Here is a 15,614-nt window from a genome sequence, read left to right as displayed (position 1 = left end):
AAACCACCCTGCCAACCGCCATTACCCAGGGCAAGTTGGCTGTCATTGTGGGCAATTGCAGTACACTGTGATAAGAACTTGAACTTATAGTCTGCTGGAAACCAAAATAGATGTCCCAAACCTAGAGAGAATGGTGTCTGCAGGGATGTGAAGTGGCATGTTAAGCTAGCGGGGTAGTTAAGTGTCTCATCTTAGACTGTGTATGTGTCAGGAGAGCAGGAGGAAGCAATTAAAAGTCATGTGTGTAACAGCAAGGGATAGAAACATGGCTTTAGCTGACTGAACCTGAAACAGAAGTTTATTGGTTCAGAGAATCCAAGTCTGAGGTAAGCAGAAAATGAGAGATACCAGCTTGGCTTCAGGAACACAAGAAGGCTGCAGCTTACTATTTCTTATTTCTAGTGGCCTGGCTATGGAAATATTCCCTACTTGGCAGGAGTCATGGCTTTTAAAATTTTTGCAACTTCTACTGGAACAAAATCCCAGAGGAAGACTCTGATATTCCTAGCTTGATTGGGGGCCAACTGGTGTGGGAAGGACATTGTTTAAAAGTGTGGTGTAGACTTTTCAAAAATAGCAGCACAGTGTTCCTGACAGAATTGAAGGGCCTGAGGCAAGAAAGTAATGTGTCCCCTATTCCTGGTGTCGATGGGCGATCTTGTGCAGGCTTAGACAATGCTATGTAGAAAGGCCAGGCACCATATAAAGTAGTTTGAAGAAGGAAGCCCATTAGGAGGCTGGAGCTCAAGTGTCAGGAGGATTCCATGAGAAATGGCTGTGTAATAGAGGAGAGGGGACCTTTTCAGGGACTATTGAGAAGGCAGAGTCGGTTGGACTCTGGATATGGGTAGAGAGAAGAATAACACGGCTGCCTGGCCGGGCAGCGCCTTCATTGGAGTGCCAGACACTTCCTTTTATTGAGGTTCCTCCTCTGTGTGACTTCATGGTTTCAAGTCTTCAAATCCTGCCCTCTATGGTATCTTCACCCTTCTGAACTGTACCCTAGCATTTTATAATACGGGATGGGTCGGCCCTCCCATGTTTTTTTTTTTTTTTTTTCTCCCCACTCTCTCTTCAATACATTCTGTAGATTTTTTTAAGTGCATGTCTTTAGATTTTGTTGTGTCCCCTATGATGGTTTTATTTGTTTGTGTATTTTTTTTTAGGTCATTCCATAACCCAAGCTAGTCTCAAACTTAACTCCCTAGCTCAACCTTCGGAGTGTTGGGATTATAGCCATTACACCAGTTCCTTTTGCTTACAGTTAAGATTACTTTAAAGTGTCCACTTCCACCCCTACAGATTCTGGAAGATGACATTTTGATTCTAAAACAAGCCCTGAGAGGTTCAAAACAAATAATAGATTTTAAAAGCTAACATACAAAGTTGAGCAACACACAGCAATAGTGTAGATGGTTTTGTTTCCATTGTACAGGTACTCAGGATGAGATTTTGATCAGCATGGAGTGACTTCTTGAGAGAAAGGAGTTGGTTCATATGTAATTTTCTTACTAAAGGGGGATCTTTCTTTTACATGTCCGAGGGATTCATTATCAAAATATACCATATCCATTTTAGTCCTGTCTGTGTTATGGAAGTGACTTACTTGCTGTTATGTACTATTAATGTTTCATGGTGGCTTTATACCAAGCCAAAAAACAGCACCATTGCCCGAAGTAGACTCTTGTGAGAAAATCAGGAACCTGTCATCTCCACTCTCCTTTGTATGTGGAGGTTATAGCCCTTGTTTTATTAAATAACCACAGGGATGTTTAATTAAAATAAACAAAATATTGTGTATAATCATCTTTACCTACCTATAATCCCTGAAGCTTTGTTTTCTCCTTAATAAAGTATCTACCGTAATCTACTGTCATTCTCAGGATGGCTGTGGGGACTACCTGAGATGTGCCCTGTAGAGTTTGATATACTTGAATCACTATCAGCACTTAACGTGTATATCATTACTTTAATAGATAGTATTAAATGTTGTTTTAGTTACGGTATGAAGATGTGTACTGGTTAAAAAAAATCTAGATCAGTATTAGGAATTTAAAATTTGCTCAGGAGCAAACACTCATTTTTCTAGCATTTACTTTGTTTTGTTTTGTTTTGTTTTTAGCAGAAAAGGGCAGTTTTATTTTCAGTTCCCAAACTATTTTTCAACTTTAGAATAAATTAGTTCAGGGACTTTGGCTATAGTTCAGTGATAGAACACATATCCGACATCCACAAGGCCCTGGGGTTCAGTCACTGCCAAGCAAAGGAAGTGGCAAGGAAATCTCAAGATACCCCTATTCAGCTTAATCCCAAGGCATGCTGCTGCCTCCCAAATCAGAAGCTGAAATGCATGAAGAAAAGCATCTCAGATTGTGAATGACCCATTCCAGAGGGAGAAGGTAATAGTCATAAATTTATTTTGATAAAAATAACAAAACCATGGTATTTTCTATGTATGTGAATTTCTCATACTGTTTCTCACTTTTAAATACAAAATCACCTTTGTGTCCCTGTGCAGATGTTCCTGTCTGCAAGCCAGTAGAACTTTGCTCCAAAAGTCAGTCATTTGGAAAAGAGACAGATGCTTCATTTAATTATGACCCTCCAGCTACAACCTTTGGTTTTGAGTTGAAGGAGTCTGGGAATGAGGTTATCAAATAATTCTGAGCCCTTCTCTGAAAACAGCAAGTTACAGAAAACTCTTTTCAGACCATGAAATCTGTACCATAGTTTTAGTCTGTGAAACTTTATTCTAGCATCATCTTAAACTCCATAGATAATTATGCCCCTTTGCTTTCTCTACATGTCTTTTTATTTATACAGTGTAAATATATCCTGAATAGAGGTTTGTTGTGAGCCTTAATTATTTTAACTACTCTACATTGTAATTTAAGGGTCAGGTGATAAAATCTGAAACTTAGTGACAAATTGACAGTTGTGTAAGTTTGGCAAAGACAAAAGTGGTATCTAATAACCTAACCACATGGTTTCTCTTCTGGTTATATTAAACCACAGGTGATATCTTTTGGTATAAACCAAAAGTTTCCCTTTAGTAGTAATTCATGCTATAATTCATTGAAACTTCTTCCTACCACCCATTTGCTTGATGTGGGCTATCGAGTGATTTGAAGGCCAGCCTGCGCTACTGTCTCAAACAAGAAAGTAGATACATGTAGTTGTAAGTTATATTTTATTATGATAAGGGTCTTCACACAAGATTCACACTCTAACTTCTGAATTACAATCGTAAGCCTATCTCCTCAAGGCTGCTTACCTATGGATCTTATCTTAGTTGAAAGTCAGGTCCTGTCTCTTAATAGAAGTCTCTGATTAGAGGGTCAGGATCCTGGGATAGACTATGCAGCCACAGGACAGATTAAGATGGCATGTCTCCAGATGTGCAGAGCTGGGCATTGCTCTTGGTCTCTGCTTATATGCTGTCTAGTGGGTGTTGTGGAGCTGTAGTTGTGTGTTTGTTATCTTGAGTGAGTGATGTCACTCACTGGGTTCTGGTTATCAGGGGCAGCCTTGGTGTAAGGGGGATTCCTGACTAAGCTATTTTTATATGTCTAAAAGGCATTTTTTTTTACTATGCTCACTACTTCTACAGTGTGATCCTGTCTCAAAAAACCAATCAATCAATCAATCAACCAATCAAACAACAACAAAGCACCTGATGCTGCACAAGTCTGTTATTGCTTGTGGTTTTATGTTGCATGACTCAATGGCTTCTTCCTATATATAAATGAACTTGGATAATCTGTTGAAAGTTTTCAGAATGACTTCTATGTGGCTTTTCTTCAAGGCAGGAATTTCATATTAAATATAGTTAAAAGTGTATTTCTATTGGGAATAGTTAAAGAGGATCTTAGGTGCTAGAGAGATGGCTCAGGGGTTAAAGATACTTGCTGCTCTTGCAGAGGCTTTGTTCCCAGCACCCATATGGCAGCTAACAACCATTGGTAACTGCACTTCCAATAGATCCAATGTTCATTTCAGGCCTCCACAGACAGCAGGCACTCCTGGGATGCACATATACACATGCAGGCAAACATTGATGGGCATAAAAATAAATCTTAAAAAGCTTAAAAGATTTTAAAAGGAAGTAAAGAGATTGTTTTTAGAAGTTGGAGGAAGGGGATCTTTGTGCTGTGGAGGCAGGAGGCTTGGGGGCTATGTGTGAGCAGAAGATGGGCTTCTGGAGCTGTGTAGTCCAGCCCAGGAGAGTTCCAGACAAAGTGTTGAAGGCAACACCTGGTTTTTGCTCATTTCTTGTCAAAATGTGAATGCTGACAGATTAACTATGAAAAAGACGGTTTAAAAGAAAGCTGGGTAGCAGACAGGTCTTTTGATGAGGTGCCTGATCCATTTGCAGGTTTGTGCAGGATGGGAGGTGAGGGTCTCGAGTCATTCTTCTGCACGCAGCTGTCTGATTTGTCCGGCACCATTTGTTGAAAATGCTGTCTTTTCCTCAATGTGTTTTTGACCTCTTAGTCAAAATTCAGGTGTTTATAGAAGCATGGGCTTACATTTGGATTGTCAATGCTATTCAGTTGATTAATGTCTCTGTTTTTATTCAGGTACTGTGCTATTTTTATTTTGATAGTTTTGGAGTATAGCCAGAAATCAGGGAATGTGATACCTCTAGCAGTGTTTCTATTGCTTGGGATGGTTTTGGCTATCCTGGGTCATTTGTACTTCCATATGAATTTTAAGATCATTGGAATTTTGATGGGGATTGCGTTGAATCCATGCATTGCTCTGGTAGAGTGGCCACTTTTGGAATATTAATCCTACAAATCCATGTGCATGGAAGATCTTTCATCTTCTGGTGTCTAATTTCTATCTTAATTGTTTTAAAGTTTTCATTGCACAGGTCTTTTACTTCCTTGGTTAGGTTTATTTCCAAGATAAATTGTTTTGTTGGTTTTTTTTTTTTTTGAATAAATGTCAAGCCATTCAAAATCCCAGCCTGGATGGGAGAAGGGCTCATGAAGTTCCACTCCTCACCCATCTCACTGAGGAGCTATTGGCAGTTGATGGCTACCAGGGGAAGGAAACTGTCAGCTATGTCCAGGGATATCCCCTCACTGACAGGCTGCACATGCTCCCAGGGGATGGCCCTACATCCATGCCCAGACAGTCAACACTAAAGGACTCAGTGCACTTAAAAAAACAAAAAAGCACCAGCTCCTGAAATTGGGAGGCGAACATGGTGATGAGGGATATGAATGGAGGGAGTGGGGATAAATTTGATCAAAACATCATGTATGAAATTCTCACAGAAAGAGTCAGGAGGAAAGTGAGAAAGAAGAACTGATGAGTTGACATTTTCAGGCCCTGCAGAGGCAGCTGATGCTAGAATTGAGAAATGGCTTCTGAAAATAATTCCGATTCAGCATGAACCCCAATCTGACCTGGTTTTTTAGGCTCCACTTACGTGCTCCACCACACCGATTCAGTTAATGTATTGGTTTGGTTTGAGGTATGTGTGTGTGTGTGTGTGTGTGTGTGTGTGTGTGAGAGAGAGAGAGAGAGAGAGAGAGAGAGAGAGAGAGAGAGAGAGAGAGAGAGAGAGAGAGAGAGAGAGAGAGAGCCGATTGATTTAGATATGCTATAGTCATTGTGTGCTGGTTATTTGGCATTGATGTTGAATTGTTCTTGAGGGGGGAGTAGTGGCTTTTATTTCTTCTTAAACCATGGATTATTAACTGGAACAAGGCTGTTTGGGAAGGCTGAAGTGCAGACATTCCCTATAAAAGAACACCTTCCTAAGGGATCCCTGGGGTTCCCTGCTATGAATGGTCGGTCATGGGCAGTCATCCAAACAACAGGTGAGGAAAGAGCCAGGCAACACCAGTATTTTTAGGCTTGCCCTCAAGGAAGTTGCTTAGAAAACCAAAGCAGATAGATACTGATGTCCCAGCATGCATCTGTGGTGTTTCTGGAGACATATTAGAAACTTTGCAGTTGTCTGGCTAATGATCAAAAGATCAGAAAGTCCTGCTGAGTGTCTGGATCTGGGACAGCCACCCTCCCTCCATCTTCATAATCTCAGTCTTTGCCATAAGCTTTACCCTTCCTAGATAAATTATATAGAGGCTAGATATTTAGGCAAAAAAATCTACTGGGAAGAATGAAATACAATAATCATAAAGCATTTTAAAATAAAAGCATTTTCCCTCCCAAAGAATAAATAGCTACTTAAAATTATAGACATACAGACATACAAAGCAGTGTCTCTCAACTGCTATTCTCTTGACCTTTGGGGCTGGGTTATTTGTTGCCATGGGCCTGCCCTGTTCTGTTCATTGTTGGATATTCAGCAGCCTCTCTGACCTTTATCCTCCAGAGGACTGTGGTGTATCCCTTCCCAACTTGGAGTCCACATTATCAGGACCAAAAATGTCTGCAGACATTGCATAATGTCCCCTGGGGAACAAAATTCATTTCCTGTTGTAAGTCACAACTTAAGGAAGAAGTTCTTAGGGGGAAAAATGACAGTAGAATTTGTGTCCTTTAGTTATGTGGCATGGGGTAGGGGTGTTGGAATATTAACCTACAGCCTCCCTCATGCTAGGCAACCTCTCTGTCACTGACCTACAGCCCCCTAGATGAAAAGATAATACATGTGTTAATTAATTATAAATTAAAACAGCAGACCAGTCTGGTTTTAAATATTAAAAACATTTATTTCAGGAGAAAAAAATCTGGTAGGTGTTTCCAAGCAGACATCTTGCATATGTAAATTAATAGGTGTCCTAGTTTCATTTCTGTTGCTGTAATAAAAACACCCTGACAAAAGCAGCTGAAAGGAAGAGGGTTTATTCAAGCTCACCATTTCAGATTTCAATGTGTTGTTGTGGGGAAGTCTGGGCAAAGGGAACTTGAAGCAACTAGCCATGTCATATTCATTCTCAAAGCAGAGAAAGGTGGATTAATGTATGTGTGCTAATTGATCAGCTTCCAAATCCAGAAACTGTACAACCCACCTTTAGGTTTCTTCACACAAAACCAAGATAATCCCTCACAAGCCATGTCCACATAACAAGCTGATCTATACAATCCTTCACTCAGACTCACCTGCCATATAATGTCTAGGTGTGTCGAGTTAGATAATTAAAACTCACTATCACAATGTCCCACTCAATAGACAACAAAGTCCAAAATAGCTATTTAACAGATAACTAGGAAGGACCTGGTTTTCTTAATGATTTGACATGGGGTGTAATTATTAATTAGAACAATCTAATTAAGCATCATTAGTATCAGTGTATTGAAAAGATACACGTATGACATGACAGTGTTTACATAGCTTAAAGTGATACAGAGCTCTTTGTGCATTTTTAATAGAACTCATCCTGTGAGTTTGCTCTGATTGAAATGGTTTCAATATCTGCAGTACTGACTTTTGTCTAACATGTCATCACGTAAGGTTTTCTGTTGCTGATGTTAGTTTCTTACTGTGACCCACTTTGTTTTTGAATCTCTTACAGTGCCTGTACCAACTAATGTTCTAATTGAGTCTTTTAACTTGAACCCTGTCCTGCACTGGAAATACCAGGACATGCAACAGACTCCCACTTTTACTGCACAGGTAAAGAACTATGGGTGAGTATTGCTTATTTATTATTTCTGTGTTAATCCTTGCATATTCCATAACTCTCTGTGTTCCCCCATCATCCCTCCTTCCAACTCACTGAACTTTTATCAGCTGTCTGCAGATGTTGCAAATTGCTAAGGATGCAGATTGGTTCTTGTCAGTAGTGAAGTAGGGAAGTACTATAAACATGCAAGATTTATTAGCTGTTAGCAAAGAATAGCCAAATGCATTGCAATTAATGTCAGTGAGGACAAATACCACCTTACAGTAGTTTAGCACTATTTCAGAATAAATACTTACAGATCAAATGGACTCAAATGGAAAACAAAACTTTATAGTGGATTTGTCTTCTCATTAATTCAGGAATTGAGGTTAACAACTTTTGGTAGGCATGCTACAAAGGCCATCTTTGTATCTACCATGTAGACCATAGTGAATGCACATCCTGGGCTTGGTATCATGCAGCCTGCATATTTGACTAAGGGTTAGCACTCACATCTATCTATTGTATAAATAGATTCTTTTAAATCAATAACTTGTGGGGCAAATTCCACGAGGACATGAATATCCTGTTCTACACTATTGCAAGAGCTGTTAGAGTTTCCATTGCTTCTGCGATAAAGCACTGTGATTAAAGCAACTTGGGGAGGAAAGGGGTTTTACACTTCCCTATCACTGTTCATCATGGAAGGAGGTCAGGACAGGAACACAAACAGAACAAGAACCTGAAGGCAGGAACTGATGCAGGGGGCATGGAGGGATACTGCTTATTGACTTGCTTCCCATGGCTTGCTCTTTCCAGTACCACCAGCCCAGGAGTGTCCCTACCTACAATAGGCTAGGCCCTCCCCCACCAATCACTAATTAAGAAAATACCACACAGGCTTATGTTCAGACCCATCTTATGGAGGCCTTTTCTTAATTGAGACTCTCTCTCTCTCAAATGACTTTAGCTTATGTCAACTTGACATAAAAACTCTCCAACACAGTCACTTAGTAAATTGACAGAAACATTAAACTCTGAAAAACATATTCTATTTGAAAACTGGGAGACAGAAACCCTCACACATAATTAATGTGAATGCAAATAGATCTGGCCCTGGGGGAAGAACTTTTATCTAACAAAACTTAATATGCTTACTTTGGCATGTTTTGTTTTGTTTTGTTTTTCTTGTGGGGCTGGAAATCACACCCAAGGCTTTGCACATGCTAGGTAAGCTGTCTACCACTGTGATACATTGCCAGGTCCCAAGCTTCTTGTATGCATGAGTGCATGTTCCTGTGTGTATGTGTGTGTTTGTGTGTGTGTGTGTGTGTGTGTGTGTGTGTGTGTGTGTGTGTGTGTGTGTATGCAGGAGTGTGTGCATATATATACACATACATGTAGAGGGTGAGAACAGTCTCAAATGTCATTCCTTGTTTGTTTTTTGTTTCATTTTGACATGGGTTCTGGGGATTGAACTCAGGCCCTCTTGGCTTTGCATAGCAAGCACTTGATTAACTGAGCTCTCTCTCCAGCCAGTGTTTGCTTTTAGATCTGTTGATTCCACATTAGGAACTTACCTGTAAGATACACTGTTATAAAAATACAACTTGAAATTGATTAGAAGATTAAACACATGACTGCTACAAAAATGGATCTCTGTATTAGCTTTATAAAATATGAAGGAAATTTCATATTTTATGGATCAGAATGTAGTGACTTCCAGACTATATTGTTCAATGAAAAGAAAAATTAAGTTCTACAAGATATATGCACTGTGCTCCATTGGGGAAGATGAATGAGATGAACTGTCTGTGTGGGTGTTGTCTTACTCTAGAAAAGCACAGGGAGTGAAAACCCTGAAGCCAGGGAGATTGGCTTCCTGCAGGAATGGGTAACAGTGGTAGAAACCAATAGGGAAGAGCTTCATGTTTTCCTTAAAGAAATGCTAATTCCAGGGTTAAGCCAAGTAACAAAATGAAGATTTTTATAGGTATTTGATGGAGTTTGACTTGTTTGATCAGTTTAGTGGGGTTTTTTGTCTTTGTGGGGCTGAGGTCCAACTTGTTCACTTAAAGGAGCACTGTACCTCCAAGCAACAACCCCAACCTGGGAAGATAGAAAGGTAATTAGAAAGTATCCCTTGTGGCAGAAACAACTAATGGGGACATGTCAAAAGGATCCAATAAGCATCTTGAAGCAGGCTCTTACTAGCCAAAGAATGGGACAGCTTAAGCAGCAATATCAGTAAGAACATGATAAATAAGAAAGAAACCCTGTATCTATATTTTCATTAAATTGTAATGATGTTGGGAGAATGAGAAGAACTTGTGTGGACAAGGAACTTCTAAAATGTTTAGTTTTGGCAAATGAAGCTGATACTTTAGGTCAATGCCTTCCTGTAATAACTGTAAATTTTATTAGAAAGATCAATTTAAAAACAAAACAAACAAAAGAGCCTGACCACAATGAAGAGCTTTTGTAATATGTCTGATTTCGTAATCGACTTACATCTGTGTTAACGGGATCCATAAGGGTTTCAAAGTGGAGTTTAAAACTTAAATATGAAATGTATTGTATGAGTTCTATCTCTTACGAAGGAATTTACAGCAAGGGTGAAGTATACCTTATCTCAAATGCTTGGAGCTCAAAGTATTTCATATTCTGACTTTTTTTAGCTCTTGGAAGGTTTATATATACCTAAGTAGATACGGTAAGGCTGGGACCTAAGTCTAAACATGAGACTTAGGTCATATATACCTTATCCACATATAACCTAAAAGTAGCTGTTGTAATTTTTTGGTGTTTTATCTATTCTTTTAAATATAATTTTTGTAAGGATGAGGCCTAGGCCTTTCCACATGTCGCACATGCTTTCTATTGGTAAGCTACTCCCCTAATCTATATGATATTTGAGTAACAAATTTCATGCAGGAAACAAACAACTTTGCATGGTGTAGCATCTTTTTCCTGTGACATCAGATGGATGCTCAAAAGGCTTGGATTTTAGAGCCACCGAATTTCTGGCTTTTTGGATTAAGGGTGCTAGGTTTGTACCTCCAATTCAAGAGTAAGGGTTTCTTCTTTCATCTGGCTTCTCTTTCTTGTTTTAGTTCAGTTCTTCCAAACAGCTGGCTGGATGCAATGTGTAATACAGATGGATGGCTGAAGTTTGTATGGTAGTAAGATTTACCATGTGTCTCTCTTGCTTTTCGTTTTAGGGAGGATAAATGGATTGATTCCTGCACCAACATCTCTAATCACAGTTGTAATATCTATGAACAAATTAAATATCCCCAATTATCTGTCTGGGCCAGAGTTAAAGCTAATTTTGGACAGAAAGAATCTGCCTATGCAGTGTCAAGAGAGTTTATTATGTGCCGACAGGGTAAGTAGATTGTATGCGTGAGTAATTTCTTAAAATTTTTGTTTGTTTATTTCTTTTTGTGTATATGGGTGCTTTGCCTGCATGTCTGTGGACTGTGCAACGCCCTGAAGAGGGCTTTGGATATCCTGGGACTGCCATTACAGGTATTTGCTAACTACCATGTAGGTTCTGGGAAGCAAACTTTGGTCCTCTGGGAGAGCAGCCAGTGCTCTTAACTATCAAGCCATCTCTCTAGTCCCTACATGGATACTTTTAATTTTGCAACACTTACACTTCTGTGTATGTTTGCTTTTATTGATAGTTGCTACAAGTGTCTAGTAAATACATGGCAGAGTTTAAGAAGCCATTGTCTTTTCCTTCCAGGCCCACAAAACAACACTAAACTGACCTACACTTTGCCACTTTAAAATCAGTTAGCATCCAGCCCATTGACATCCTGACCAGTGCTGTTCAGCATGGCTAGACATCAGCATTTCCCTCCCTGTGTAATGTGGAAGTCATTTCAAAGTTAGATCAAAGAGGATCTGGCCACTGAGCTCATTCCTCTTATCTACCTTAAGTCCTTGAAGACCTTGGAAGCATAAAATCAACATAATAATCCATTAATACATTAGAGTTTCAAGCAGGTTATGGTGGCCCATACCTGTCATCCAGCAGTCAGGGGCCTCAAGCAGGAAGACCAAGGGTTAGTGAAGAATTTGAAGCCAGCCCATCCCAAAAAAACAGACGTTTAGAGTTCTTTCGTATCTCTTGAGTCCAAGGTTTTAAGCTCTTTGTCCTGTGCCTTAGACTACTAGCCCCGTTGACATTTCTTCCAACCTCCCTTCCTTCCTAGCTCACCCTGTGACTGGTTGTGTCCACACTGCCATGCCTGTGCCTTGATTCTGCCCCAGCTTTTTGGGTGTACCCAAGGCTTTCCCTGGGTTCCTATGGTCCATGCCATCTTTATGTAAGATTTGTCTGCCACAGGTTTATCAAGGACCTATTGTGTCCCAGAAAGTATGCCCGAGATACACTGGAGAGTCAATGCCACTCAGATCTGGGTGGAAGACTGTGTGTGTGTGTGTGTGTGTGTGTGTGTGTGTGTGTGTGTGTGTGTGTGGTACATATGAGAAGCATACACAGATGTTCACCACACAAGCCCCATACACCAGAGACAGTCTGTAGTTCTGATTTTCACAGTGAGCACTGAACCATTAGCAAACTTCTTAGAACCATCCTGCCAGACACCCACTGTGTTTCAGTGAGGAAGATAACTAAAGAACTCTCCAGGAGCTGGACAGATGGCTCTATGGTTAAGAACACTGGCTGTTTTTCCAGAGGACCTGGTTCAAGTTCCAGCACCTACATGGCAACTCACAGCTGTCTATAACTTCAGTTCCAGGCAATCCTGGAACTCTTCCAACCTCCACAGGCACCAGGCATATGCATGATATGCAGACACAAATGCAGGCAAAATACTCATACACATAATAAGCAAGTAAACAAACAAATAAATAAGGGCATTTTCAGAACATTTTTAGAAAACAAGTTCCTTAAGCTACAAAAATAAAGAAAAAGGGAAGGTATTTATTTGTGTTTTTATTTTGGTGGGGGAGCGTAGATTGCTGAGGAATAAACCTTGGGCCTTATGTCCCTAGGCAAGTGCTCTACCATCAAGCTACATCTCCAGCCTGCTGTTTTTACCTTTTATTTTGACACTAATTTGCCTAGGCTGGTTTCACACTCATTCTGTAGCCCCAGCAATATTGAGCTTAATGGTCCTTCTGCCCTATACTTCTAAGTAGCAGATTTTATGGGCCTGTATCACTAGCCTTGCCTTTTTATCTTCTAAAAACCAACATTTATGACTACTTTTACCTTCCTAAAGACAAAGTCAATTAAATCACTAAAGCAGAGTTTGGGGAAGCGCTTCTTGTCCAGGATTTATTAAACGCTATATTCTTAGAACGTCTTCTAGATCTTTGCAGAGTTGTTTAAATGTGTCCATTGATGTGGGTAGATGTAGTGGCTGTGCTGGGAGGAATTATACTTTTCCTTTCTCCCCAGGAAAAGTTGGAGCACCGAGCCTGGACATCAGAGAGAAGGGCGACAAGCTCATTCTCAATGTTTTTCACCCTGAGGTTATTATAAACGGAGAATGGCATGGGGTCATGTTTGATGATGACAGCACCTGTTACACGTTCAGCTACAACATATACGTGCACAGAAACAGAAGTGGGCAGGTGTGTGCTCCTCTTTTATCTTTTTTAGATATAGGAACCATTCTATTGTTTGTGCAAGTTGTTATCATAAACTATAATGAAGGTACACTGCTTATGCATATACAATAGATTTGTGGGTCCTAGATTTCTGCTAAGAAAATAAACTACGTAAATACTATTGAAGGGACCAGTATAGAGTTAATTGCCAACAATGGCTAGATGATGCATTTAAGTTTACTCTTTGGTAAATCACAGGGCCCTCTCTACAGTGTCACCTTTTCTATATACCTGTTTCTCTACTGGTAAGATGGAGATCATCTTAGGGTTTTTTTTTCTTTCTTTATTGGTAATAGTAGCATATAAAATAATATACATCTATGATTTATTTCTGAAAAGTAAGCTAACAGTACAACTACAATAATATAATTACTCTGGTAGTGGTGTGGAGTCCATATTTTAATTCCAGCTGTGTTCCCTGCATTCTGCACAATGTCACCATTTATTTTATTTATTTTTTTAATTTATTTATTAGTTCCAGTTAGGAAACAAGCTTGTTTCACATGTAAGTTCCTTCTCCCTCTCCCTCTCCCTCCCCTCACCCCGATCCCTCCTCCCCCACCTCCACTCCATCCACCCACCACTCCCTAGGCAGGGTAGGGCCCTCAAAGGGGGCTCTGCAAAGTCCACCAAATCTTCCTGTGCTGGTCCTGGGCCCTTCCCCATGTGTCCAGGGCCAGAGTGTAACCCTTCACGTGGGATGGGCTCTCAAAGTCCCTTCTTGTACCAGGGAAAAATACTAATCCACCACCAAAGGCTCCCTGGAGTGCAGAGGCCTCCTTATTGACATCCATGTTCAGGGGGCTGGATCAGTCCCCAACAGCATCTGGGGTCATGTGCTCTCCCTTGTTCAGGCCAACTGTTCCTGTGGGTTTCTCCAACCTGGTACAGACCCCTTCGCTCTTCATTCCTCCCTCTCTTCAACTAAATTCCCGATTTCAGCTCACTGTATATCTGTGGATGTCTGTCTCTGCTTCCATCAGCCACTGGATGAGGGCTCTAGGATGGCATAAAGAGAAGTCATCAATCTCATTTTAGGGGAAGGGCTTTTAGGTTATCCTCTCCACCATTGCCTGGATTGTCAGATCGTGTCATCCTTGTAGGTCTCTGGAGATCTCCCTGGTTCCAGATCTCTTCTTGGACCTATAGTGGCTCCCTCTGATATGGTATCTCTCATCCTGCTCTCTCTCCTCTATTCTTCCCCCAACTCAATATTTCTGCCCCTCCATTTCCTCTCCTCTACTCCTCTTCTCTTGCTCTTATTGTAGCAGCTCCCTCCCCCCTACCCTCATGCTCCCAATTAGTTCAGGAGTTCATGCCACTTCCATTCCTGGGGACCATTTATCCCTTAGAGTCCTTCATGTTTCCTAGTTTCTTTGGTGAAGAGGATTATAGGCTGGTAATCCTTTGCTCTATGTCTAAAATTCATATACGAGTGAGTACATACCATATTTGTCTTTTTGTGACTGGGTTACCTCACTCAGGATGGTTTCTTCTAGTTCCATCCATTTGCCTGCGAATTTCAAGATTCCATTGCTTTTTTCTGCTGAGTAGTACTCCATTGTATAAATGTACCACATTTTCTCTATCCATTCTTCAGTTGAGGGGCATCTAGGTTGCTTCCAGGTTCTGGCTATTACAAACAAAGCTGCTATGAACATGGTTGAACATACGTCCTTGTTGTATGAAAATGCACTATTTGGGTATATACCCAAGAGAGGAATGGCTGGATCTTGAGGTAGCCATTTATTTATTTGTTTAATATGTGTTTAATATTTATCAAAACCCTCCTGTGCGCCTTCCAAGTACCCAGAATTACGGAAGTGAACAGTACAAACAAAACTCGGGATAATCCCAGTGCAGCAGAGAAGGGTGTGAGTAGCCTGCAGGGATAGAATGGTGGCTTTCAATGGAGGGGTCAGAGAACCCTGCCAGGAAAGGAGACAGCTGGAGTCAACGCTGGAGTCAGAAGCTGGTCCCTGCAGCTGTACATGGGGACATCATTTGAAGCATAGGACCTAGGAAAGGCAAAGATCTCAGCAGAGGCACCGTTGGCTTGTGGGGACAGCACCAGGGGCCAGTGAGCTTGGGGAAAGGGTACAGTGGGCAACAAAGCAAGCATCGCAGGGGTGGAGTTTTGTTCTTTTCTCTTGAGTGAGATGCTGCTCGCCCATGGCTCATTGGAACTTTCCCAGAACGCCCTTCACCATTTCCCTCTGGCATATTCCTGCCTAGTCCTTGGGTTGGGAATTGTCCTCTCCTCTTTGTATTCTTTACATACTCAACAGATTATTTCATTTCAGGCGGTCCAGATTTGTTTTGTTTTGTTTTGTTTTTTTCCTTGTTCCTTACAAGATTCTCCTTACAGTACTCCTGACT

The 15,614-nt window shown here is 40.7% G+C and overlaps 1 protein-coding gene across 1 annotated transcript in view; it reads left to right on the top strand.

Moving 5' to 3' along the window:
• The window catches only part of Ifngr1 (interferon gamma receptor 1), a 29,138-nt gene that overhangs the window by 1,624 nt on the left and 11,900 nt on the right, over positions 1–15,614 (top strand). The window contains exons 2-4 of the mRNA XM_027401938.2: positions 7,497–7,611; positions 10,808–10,974; positions 13,024–13,199. Coding sequence (XP_027257739.1) covers positions 7,497–7,611; positions 10,808–10,974; positions 13,024–13,199 — 458 coding nt within the window. The remainder of the gene's footprint in view (positions 1–7,496; positions 7,612–10,807; positions 10,975–13,023; positions 13,200–15,614) is intronic.

Source organism: Cricetulus griseus, chromosome 2 (assembly GCF_003668045.3).
Source record: "Cricetulus griseus strain 17A/GY chromosome 2, alternate assembly CriGri-PICRH-1.0, whole genome shotgun sequence".
NCBI classification, from domain to species: Eukaryota; Metazoa; Chordata; class Mammalia; order Rodentia; family Cricetidae; genus Cricetulus; species Cricetulus griseus.
Note: the sequence above shows the minus strand (reverse complement) of the source record. Positions and strands in the feature narration are given on the sequence as shown.